This window comes from Tupaia chinensis, unplaced genomic scaffold (assembly GCF_000334495.1).
Source record: "Tupaia chinensis unplaced genomic scaffold, TupChi_1.0 Scaffold000161_1, whole genome shotgun sequence".
In the NCBI taxonomy this organism is placed as follows: Eukaryota; Metazoa; Chordata; class Mammalia; order Scandentia; family Tupaiidae; genus Tupaia; species Tupaia belangeri.
The window spans coordinates 4,358,575-4,368,256 of record NW_006159632.1 but is presented as its reverse complement, the minus strand read 5'-3'; the positions used below and the strand labels follow the sequence as shown (position 1 = coordinate 4,368,256).

At 45.6% G+C, this 9,682-nt stretch overlaps 1 protein-coding gene across 1 annotated transcript in view; it reads left to right on the top strand.

Moving 5' to 3' along the window:
• Positions 1-2,150: 2,150 nt before the first annotated feature.
• Positions 2,151-9,682, top strand: part of TSNAX (translin associated factor X) — a 33,724-nt gene continuing 26,192 nt past the window's right edge. The window contains exons 1-3 of the mRNA XM_006145974.3: positions 2,151-2,356; positions 2,704-2,808; positions 6,532-6,535. Coding sequence (XP_006146036.1) covers positions 2,341-2,356; positions 2,704-2,808; positions 6,532-6,535 — 125 coding nt within the window. The 5' untranslated portion in view covers positions 2,151-2,340. The remainder of the gene's footprint in view (positions 2,357-2,703; positions 2,809-6,531; positions 6,536-9,682) is intronic.

Here is a 9,682-nt window from a genome sequence, read left to right as displayed (position 1 = left end):
GGAGGGGCAGATGTCACCCGAACTGTTATTTGTCCAACATTCACAAAACCAGGTCCCAGGAACCTACTTTATCCACAAGGAATATAGATGATCAATTCAGATATTCATGGATCTGAAAAGGTGTGACAGGTAGCAGCTCCTTCCCTGCTTTAGTGCTCAAAGACACCTTGGACGTTAGGCAGGGCAGATGTTCTATGACACGCCCGCCACAGCCTTGCACTTGCTGCCCTATTCTAGACTGGCAGCTTCGTTACTGTCCCTTGGTTCCTAAATTAACAAGGAGGGAAGACTGTGCACCATACGTGTCTACAACAGAGGCTCCAGAGAAGTTTTCTTAAACGCACTGTGTCTCCCTTCTAGGCAGACCGAGGCCACTGATTGGCTAAATCATCTTTCGGTGTGCACAATCACCACTTAGTCCCCGTCGCGACGATGAGGATTGTTTTTCTTCCAGAGGGTGGCATACTCTTCATAGAGAGGGAAGGAGCGAAAGCACCCCCGGTGGGGCATGGTCATGCCACAGTCCCCTCCCCTCCATTCTCCTTTGGGGATTTTGGACACATACACATGCTCAGCGCCTTTGTCAGGCCACAGTCTTGGGACTAAAACCGCGTCCTCCACCATGGGGGGATCCAGCCATCTTAACCATTAGGTCACAGGCTGGGGCTGGATGAAGTCAATCTTTTTTTTTTTTTTAATTATTCGTTTAATTTTATTTATTATAATTACTCTTCAATCTGACCAGAGAGAGAGAGAGAGAGAGAGAGAGAGAGAGAGAGATACTGAGAAAGCAAGTTCTGGTCCAGGACTCCAACGCCTTCGACCATATGGGAGTCCAGTGTCTCTACCACCATGCCACCTGCTGGGTGAGGGAATCTTTAACAAACATTCTCCAAAGCTTCTGAGGGGTCCAGCATTGACCTAAAAAAATACTAGGGCCAGTAGGGGAGGCACTAAGTCTAACCAGATAGGCAAGGCCAGCCTAAAACATTTAGAAGGCGCCCCATACCCCGGCACCGCAGTCATTGCCACTTCCTCTCTCTCCCATTGCGGGAGAAGGGCATTGAACTAAGACAGCGTTTACAAGGCAGCCTGGCTCTTGAGAGAGGAGGCGGCGGAAGGGCGGCCATCGTCGTCAGAGGCAATGCTGCACTGGCCCGCCACCGCCACTGCCAACGCCACCGGGGTCTCCCGCCCATTCCGACCATTTAAAGCTGGCCCAGTAGACGGTGGCGTGGCTGAACGCTTTCGTGGCCCGCAGCGGTTCGAGTGCTGGACCCGGTGGCTTAAAACTCAAGGTCCCGAGAAGAGAACGGAGAAGGGATTGCGACGTCGGCGAGGCTATCCCCAAAGGGAGAGGCGAATTCTCACTTTCGGTCTCTGTCTCTCCAGCGAGCGCACACGCCCTATAGCAAGAATCTCTCTTAAAGAAAAAAAATAAAGCTCGGATCAGCGCCGGGCCCAACGTTACAACTCCAGGCTCCGGAGCCGGCAGGTGGCGTGGGATTGAAGCGCTGGACTCCCACGTGGCCGACTAGGGTTCCAGTCCTGGACCCGGCGGCTTGCGCTCTCGCTCTCCCTCTCTCTGGCACGGGCCCTACAACAAATTAGAAAAACAAAAAAGATAAGTAAAAACCAAACCAAACCTCCCAGCTTCACCCTGTCAACAAAAGCCTGTCTCTAACTCCTTCCCCCCCCAAACAGAAAAAAAAAACAAGAGCAAAACACTCCCGACTGCTGCCTCCGCCAGGATCCTGAAAATACTTCTTCCCACTTTTTCAGAGGCTGGAGGCGCCGCTCCTCCCCACTCGCCTGGCGGCGCACCCCGCGGGGCAGACTCCGGGGTGAACTACAACTCCCAAGGTGCACCGCGCGCGAACCGGCTCCACGCTCAGGGACGGCCTGGGTGCCCCAGAGGTGCCTTGAGAAAAAAAAAACAAAAAAACCTCACAAAAGTCATTCGTTTTTTGCCAGCTTTCTACCCTCACACACGCCTCACTCCCAGATGGGAGAATTAGCGGCGTATACTGCGATCCAGTACAGCCGATCTGTGTTCAGGCACAGCAGAAGGCAGGCGCGACGGCGCGAGGTCCCCGACACACTGGGGGCGGAGCCAGCGGCGGCGAGGCAGGCGCGCAGACCGGAAGTGCGCGAGAGGTGGAGGCAGAGGCCTGGAGGCTGCAGGCGCGCGCTTCCGGCTAGTGCGTCGACGTCGGCCCGCTGCAAAGGGCGCCTCCGCTGCCTTTTCTCCCGGGACCGTGAAGTCCGCGGCCCCCACCGTGCTCACTCTAACCGCTCCGAGGCCTTCAGACTCCGCTGGTCGGCACAGGCCGTGACGACATGAGCAGCAAAGAAGGTGGCGCCCCCCACACGGGGCGTTATTTACCCGGGGGCGGGAGTCCTCCAGTTTTTTGTGCCATCTTGCGTCTCAGCCTGAGGGGCCTCCTGTAGCTCGGGGGCGCGGCTCCGGATTAGCCTCTCTTCCCTACATCACCTGGTTGGGTCCTTGCCCCACCGGCCCCGCTCGTGGAGACCTGCACGGGTGGGGAGAGGCCGGGCTCCTGGGCGGACGTCAGCCCGCGGAGCAGCCTCAGGCGAGGCCCTGGGGGGATCCGGGCCCGGGAAGGGAAGGGGCTTGCCCGCGCTCTGCCGGCTCCTGGTGGTGGCAGGTGCTCATCTCGCTCTTGTTCGTCTCTGTGAAAGGCTCAGGAGGGTTCAGGAAAAGGAAGCACGACAATTTCCCGCATAACCAAAGAAGAGAGGGGAAGGATGTGAATTCATCGTCACCCGTGATGCTGGCCTTCAAATGTAAGTTCTCGTGTTGTCTCCTAAGTTGGCGCAGGGGAAGACTGTAGCTAATTTATTAGCCACGTTGCACGCAGGAAGTTAAGATGCGAGAACATTAAGCTTCATTTTCCTGGAGGTTTTGTGATGCCGGTAGGTCTGCCCTGAAAGCGTGGGTTCCAAAGTCTTTTATTCTTAAAAACTTTTTATGTTCTTCTATGGGACTCGTGTGCTCGCTAGAGAGAGACAGAGAAAGGGAAGGTGAGAAAGCACCCCCAGGGGAGTTAGCACACTGCAGTCTCCTCTCCTCCCGACTTTGGGCATGGGCACATAACCAATGTGCTTTTCTTTATTTTTTATGAAGAATTATTTATTTAACTTACCAATTTTAGTTTTTTAGTTTGACCAGAGAGAGCGAAAGAGAAAAGAAGAATTATTTATTTAATTTAACGTACTAATTTTAGTTTTTTAATTTGAACAGAGAGAGAGAGAAAGAAGAAAAGTGAGAAGGCAAACTGCCAGGTCCAGAGCTCGAACTGCAGTTGCCCATATGGGAGTTCAGAGCCCTAACCACAACACCTGCTGGCTCTCCCCATCATGTTTTTCAATCCACAGTGTCCCAGACTTCAGCGGTGCAATTTGCCATGTGGGATCCAGCCACTTTAACCTCTAGCCCCAAAGGTCTTGACTTTCATGTTTTAAGGTAAACATCAATTAATACTAATGGGTACATATATAATATGATAAATATGTTATGTACTTGAAAGTTATTAGGTACTTAGTACCTCCTGACCTATTATATATTAAAGTATGTATATGTTTTTATTTGGTGTGTATTAGTTTTGTATCCTCAACCAGACTTGATGACAGGGGCTGCATCTTTATTTTGACAGTACCACTTTGCACAGAATAGGAGCTCACATCTATTAGTAAATCTTACACGTGTATGCATAGACAGTCTTCACCAAGGTCCGATTCTCTGAGTAGGTCATTAAGTGATTAAGTTTAAAGGCAGACGTCTTGTGTGTTGTGGTGCCCTAGAGTGTGAATTTTTGGTAGTTAACACATCACACTCAAGCAGTGTAATTCTGCCCATATGAAAAGCATCCATTAGATAGTCATCAGAAAGTGACAGGACACACCACAACACAATGATATCATTTTTATTTATTCTGAGTGCACAATAACATACAATTTTATTTTAAAGAATTATTTTATTGGGAACCAGCAGTTAGCGTAATGGCTATGTCGCTGGACTCCCACGTAGTCGACCTCGGTTCGTGTCCCGGACCCGGTGGCTGAAAACTCACGCCGGGCGCGTGTGCGTGCGTGCCCAAGATCCCAAGAGGAGAATGGAGGAGAAGGGATTGCGGCGTGACCATCCCCCCTGGGGGGTGATTTCTCGCTTTCTGTCTCTATGTCTCTCTCTGTCTGTCTGGCGAGCGCACGCACCCTACAGTGAAAATCCCTCCAAAAAAAAAAAAAAGAATTATTTTATTGGGACCAGCAGTTAGCGTAATGACTATGTCGCTGAACTCCCATGTAGTTGACTGCAGTTTGAATCCCTGACCTGGTGGCATAAACTCACGCTGGGCGCGTGTGTGTGCGTGCCCAAGATCCCGAGAGGAGAAGAGAACGGATTGCGCTGTGGCCCTCCCTCCTGGGGGTGATTTCTCACTTTTTATCTCTCTGTCTTTCCTGGGGATGATTTCTAACCTTTTATCTCTGTCTTTCTGGCGAGCGCATGCTCCCTATAGCAAAAACCTCTCAAACATTTTATTTTCTTCTCTTCTCCCCTCTCTCCTCTCCCCCTCTCCCCCCTCCCATGTCCTAATCTCAAGACAGGATACACTTGATACTTTTGCTACATTGTATTTGCTTAAAGCAAGGCAACTTAAAAACTCTCATATTTATTTATTTACTTATTTGTTTTTTAAGATAATTATTTTAATTTTATTCATTCATTTATTTTAATTTGACTAGACTGACAGAGAGAGAGGGAGGGAGGGAGAGAGGGAGGGAGGGAGGGAGGGAAAGTGAGAAAGCAAGCCACCAAGTCCAGGACTCAAACTGTGGTCAGCCATGTGGGAGTGTCTACTGCCCTAATCACCATGCCACCTGCTAGTCCCCAAAACTCTCATATTTAATTGGAAGGAAATTAAGTTCTACCTTTTAAAGGGAGGAACCTCCATTTGTAGATATAATTTAAATATACCACAGAATCTATAGTGATCATCAGAGATGTAAGGCAGCTGTAATTGAGTGGAAAGTACATTGATAACGGCTTTCTTTTTTTTTTGAGAGGTTTTTGCTATAGGGCGTGTGTGTTTGCGAGAGAGACAGAGAGATAGAAAGTGAGAAATCACCCCCCGAGGGGATGACCACACCGCAGTCCCTTCTCCTCCATTCTCCTCTCGGGATCTTGGGCACTCATGCACATGCACCTGGCGTGAGTTTAAGCCACCAGGTCCGGGACTCGAACCACGGTTGACTATATGGGAGCCCAGCGACATAGCCATTATGCTAACTGCTGGTCCCTGATACGGCTTTCAATGAGGAAACTTCAGGCTAGGCCCAATGATGTGAGCCTTAGTTGTAGCAGCTCGGAAGGTGTCGGCCGGAGGGTCATGGCAGTGAATCAGTAATAATAATTTTTGTAAATAGTTATTTATCATCATTTTGTAGTAACAAAATGATGGTGTTATCTCATGTTTACTAGGTCAGAATATTTTTCAATATATCCATTGCCAGAGGTAAAATTCAGTTAAGGCTTACCTGTATTTAAAAAAGGAATATTTACTATTAGAGCCTTTTTTCCTGAACCATTTTATATAGATATTTATATAGAGATATCTATATCTATATCTATATCTATAGTTTATATATCTATATAGATATCTATATATAAGATATACATATCTAATATATTCCCTAAGGAAAAATTGTTTTATGTAACGACAGTGCACCAAATAATTTTTGGAGATTCAACATTGATCTAATTCTTAAATCTGTGCATATTTTGACAGTTGTTCCTGTAATGTCCTTTCAAATCCATTATCCAGGGTAGCATACTGGTTTTTGTCATGTCTCTAGTTTTCTGTAACCCACAGCAGTTTCCCAGCCTCTGTCTTTTATGCAGGTGATAAATACTGGCCTCCTTGGGTTGTTGCTCTTCAACCTGGATTGTTTGTTTCCTCATGACAGTCAGATGATGCTGTCCTGGCTAGAACAGTACAAAGGTGATGATATATCCTCTCAGATATTGCAAGGGACCAGTTTAAGTGAGGGCTCATCAGGAGTCCAGTTTGAACTGTCATACAGAACCATGGCAGAGCCATAAGAACTAATGTAATCACTTGGGGGGAATTGGGGGATGGCCACGCCACAATCTCTTCTCCATTCTCTTGGGATTTTAGGCATGTCATGCACACGTACCCAATGTGTTTTTCAAGGCTCAAGGTCCAGGACTCAAATCTTGAAGTCGACCATGTGGAATCCAGCCCCTCAACCATCATGCCACCTGCACCCTCTTAAATATACTTTACAAATGTCATTCTAGTAGCTGTGAAAGGCAAGAATGGTTGAAGCAGAGACCAAGCAAGAGACTTTTCATATGCAGATACAGTGATAATTTAGATTAGGATTATAGCAATGAAGATGATAAGACAGATTCCACAGTGCTTTAAAATTGATTTATATTATTAACATTTATGGGTAATATGCGTTCTATTTTACTCATTTCAACAGCATTAACATGCATTTGAAAACTAATAGCAGCTAAACAATAAGACACATTTACTTGCTCCATGTTAGAAGGAGTGCATAGGGGCACATGGATTTGTAGTTCCTTATCAAAACCTTCTTAGTTCCTAGGAAATTACACATCACTGGTGGGAAATTGGGCTTCTCTCAGACTACAGCATATACTCTTATCCAGTACATTGTCCTGCCAATGACTTCGGCCAGCAGCTTGTTCAAGAAATGATTTCTGAACATCTACTGCCAGGCACTGTTCTCCACCTAAACATATAGTGGGGAGGAAAACTCCCTGCCTTAATGCATTTTATGTTCTATTGGGGAATATGGTTAATGAACAAGTAAATATACAAATAAGTAAACTATGATTTAAGCTAAGTGCTCGGAAAGAAGCAGTCAGTGAAGTGGTGAGGGTGGTGTAGAGGAGGGAAGAGGGTGACATTTAAGCAGTCTGAGTAGAATGTACCTGAATGGTGAAAGTCTGACTCGTGAGGCGATCAGAGGGCATGGTGTTCTGAAGAGAGACAGTAGTGAAAATAGAGACATCGAGAACAGAACACACTGAGAGAATCCTGACCACTGAGAACATCATGAGGTGACTCATGAGCTAGGGTAGGACATGAGGACAGATCGTAGAGGCATGAATTTCCTATTAAAACGTTTTGGATTCTGCAGATTGTTTTTCCTGTAGACGATCTAGTATGACTAGAGATTCTCAGTGGTTGTACTGTTGTATTAAATGTTATGTACGCATATGTGCATGTTATTTAATAAAATGTAATGGCTTTGTGTTCAGAAGAGGTGAGCAGTTATCCTTCAGCTGAATTTATCTACTACATCCTTTTACTCTTAAGTATATTCACATTACCCTAGATTGAGTCTTTTAAGCAGTAATAAAAACTGTTAAGAATTTTTAAGGCAAAAATTTAGAGATTGAAGCTTCTTTTCCTTTTTTTAAAAGAATTATTTATTCAGGACCAGCAGTTGGCATAATGGCTGTGTCACTGGACTCGCATGTAGTTGACCATGGTTTGAGTCCTGGACCCGGTGGCTTAAACTCACGCTAGGCACATGTGCATGTGTACCCAAGACCCCAAGAGGAGAATGGAGGAGAAGGGATTGCGGCTTGGCCATCCTCCCTGGGGAGTGATTTCTCGCTCTCTGTCTCTGTGTCTCTTTCTTGCAAGCACACCCGTCCTATAGCAAAAACCTCTCCCCCCCAGAAAAAAGAATTATTTATTCAACTTTATTTATTATTATTATTTTGTAATTTGACTAGAGAGAGAGGCAAAGTGAAAAAGCATGCTGCCAGGTCTGGGACTCAAACAGCAGTCAGCCACGTGGGAGTCCAGCACCTTAACCACCACACCACCTGCCAGCCCTGAGACTGAAGCTTCTGATAGTGATGTGATGAAGGCTCTTGGTTATAAAAATAAATAAATAAATAAACTACTCTTTAGCAGCCTTAAGTTAGATGACTTTCTGTAAATAAAACTAGGTAAAATCTTTCTGTCCTAATATTTGAGACTAAAGCAAGTTGAGCGGATTAAAATAAAGTTGGCATAAAATATGAGTAGATTGGCAGTTGCATCTCATAGATGTAAGTATTCCATTGAGTAGTTTCTTGAGGATTAAGTGCTAGTACAGGATCAGGAGAAAACAGTAACTTAGGAATCCCGGTAGAGACACGAAAGGAGAAGAATATTTGAAAATTTTTTCAAGACAAGACATGTTAGAAATAGAAATGTCTTGTTCTGTAATCAGAAAGGAAAAGGAAGAATGAAAGTCAGGGGAGGTCCTTTCTTATGAGTATGTGATTGTTATGGGCAGCCTGCGTCCACTGTAACAGCTCGAGAGGTTGACAGTTACTTTCCACGTGGAAGCGCCAAATCATCGAAGATAATATATTACCTAACTGGACACCACAGGTTGCATTTAGCCTTTCCTTATTTTTAGCTGACATTTTCCTAGCCTCACTGCTTAGGTTTTGGTATTTCCTACTTAGCATTTTCAGGTGGACTCTGGTGCAACTTTCTGTTGGTTGCAAAAGTAGTTTATGAGCTAGTCTCCTAGCTATAACAAAGCCAATTCACATTGTGGTTGTGAATTTTCAGTCTTTTTTCCCATTTACTATATTCTTAAAAATAGTATTTTTCAACTATGTTAGGATCGTGTATGTAATATTACTACATGATTAAATTTGAGATTATGTGTAATCTAAAATGGTAGTTATTCAGTATTTCAATGGTGTTCAGAATTTTGTAGCTTTAGAAAAAAGATGTAATTTACATACTGTGACATACGTTACAAGAAATGCTTTGTTGGGCCAGCTGGTGGCATGGTAGTTAAGGCGACTGGATCCCACATGGCCAGCTGTGGTGTGAGTCTCAGATACGGCTGCTTGAAAAGTGCGCTGGGTGCGCAGGCATGAGTGTCCAGAATCTTGAGAGGAGAATGGAGAAGGGTTATGGTTTGGCCATCCCTCGGGGGGGGGGGGTGCTTCCCCCCACCATCTCCCTCTCTCTCCTTCTCCTCTCTCCAATGAGTGCACATGCCCTATAGCAAATTAAAAAAAAAAAAAAGTACTGCACATTCACTTTACCATACTATTGCCACTTTACTACATCTTGGGAATTTTTTTTTTTTTTAAAGAGATTTTTGCTATAGGGTGTGTGTGCTCGCTGGAGACAGAGAGACAGAAAGTGAGAAATTACGCCTTGGGGAGATAGCCACACTACAGTCCCTTTTCCATTCTCTTCTTGGGATTTTGGGTTGTCTTGCATGCACACACACCCAGCCTGAGTTTCAAGATGCTGGGTCGGGGACTGAAACTGTGGTCGACCATGTGGAAGTCCAGTGCCTTAATCACTATGTCAAAAAAATCTCCATGGATTCAGAAATTTCCATGTTTCTGTGCATTGTTGGCCTTTACAGAAAAATACTAGAGGATACCTCGTTTTAAAGGTTTGGACATCTGGGAATATTATAAAGCAAACTTACCTGGAGAGAGACTTACTGCTGTTAGTGACGTGGGCCTGGGTGTTTGGCAGTTGAACACGCTGAGACAGTAGGCGCTGGAACGTGTTCATGGTGTTCGGTGAGAGTGTGTTGTTGCCACCACGGCCTGCCTGTACTGCGCCTT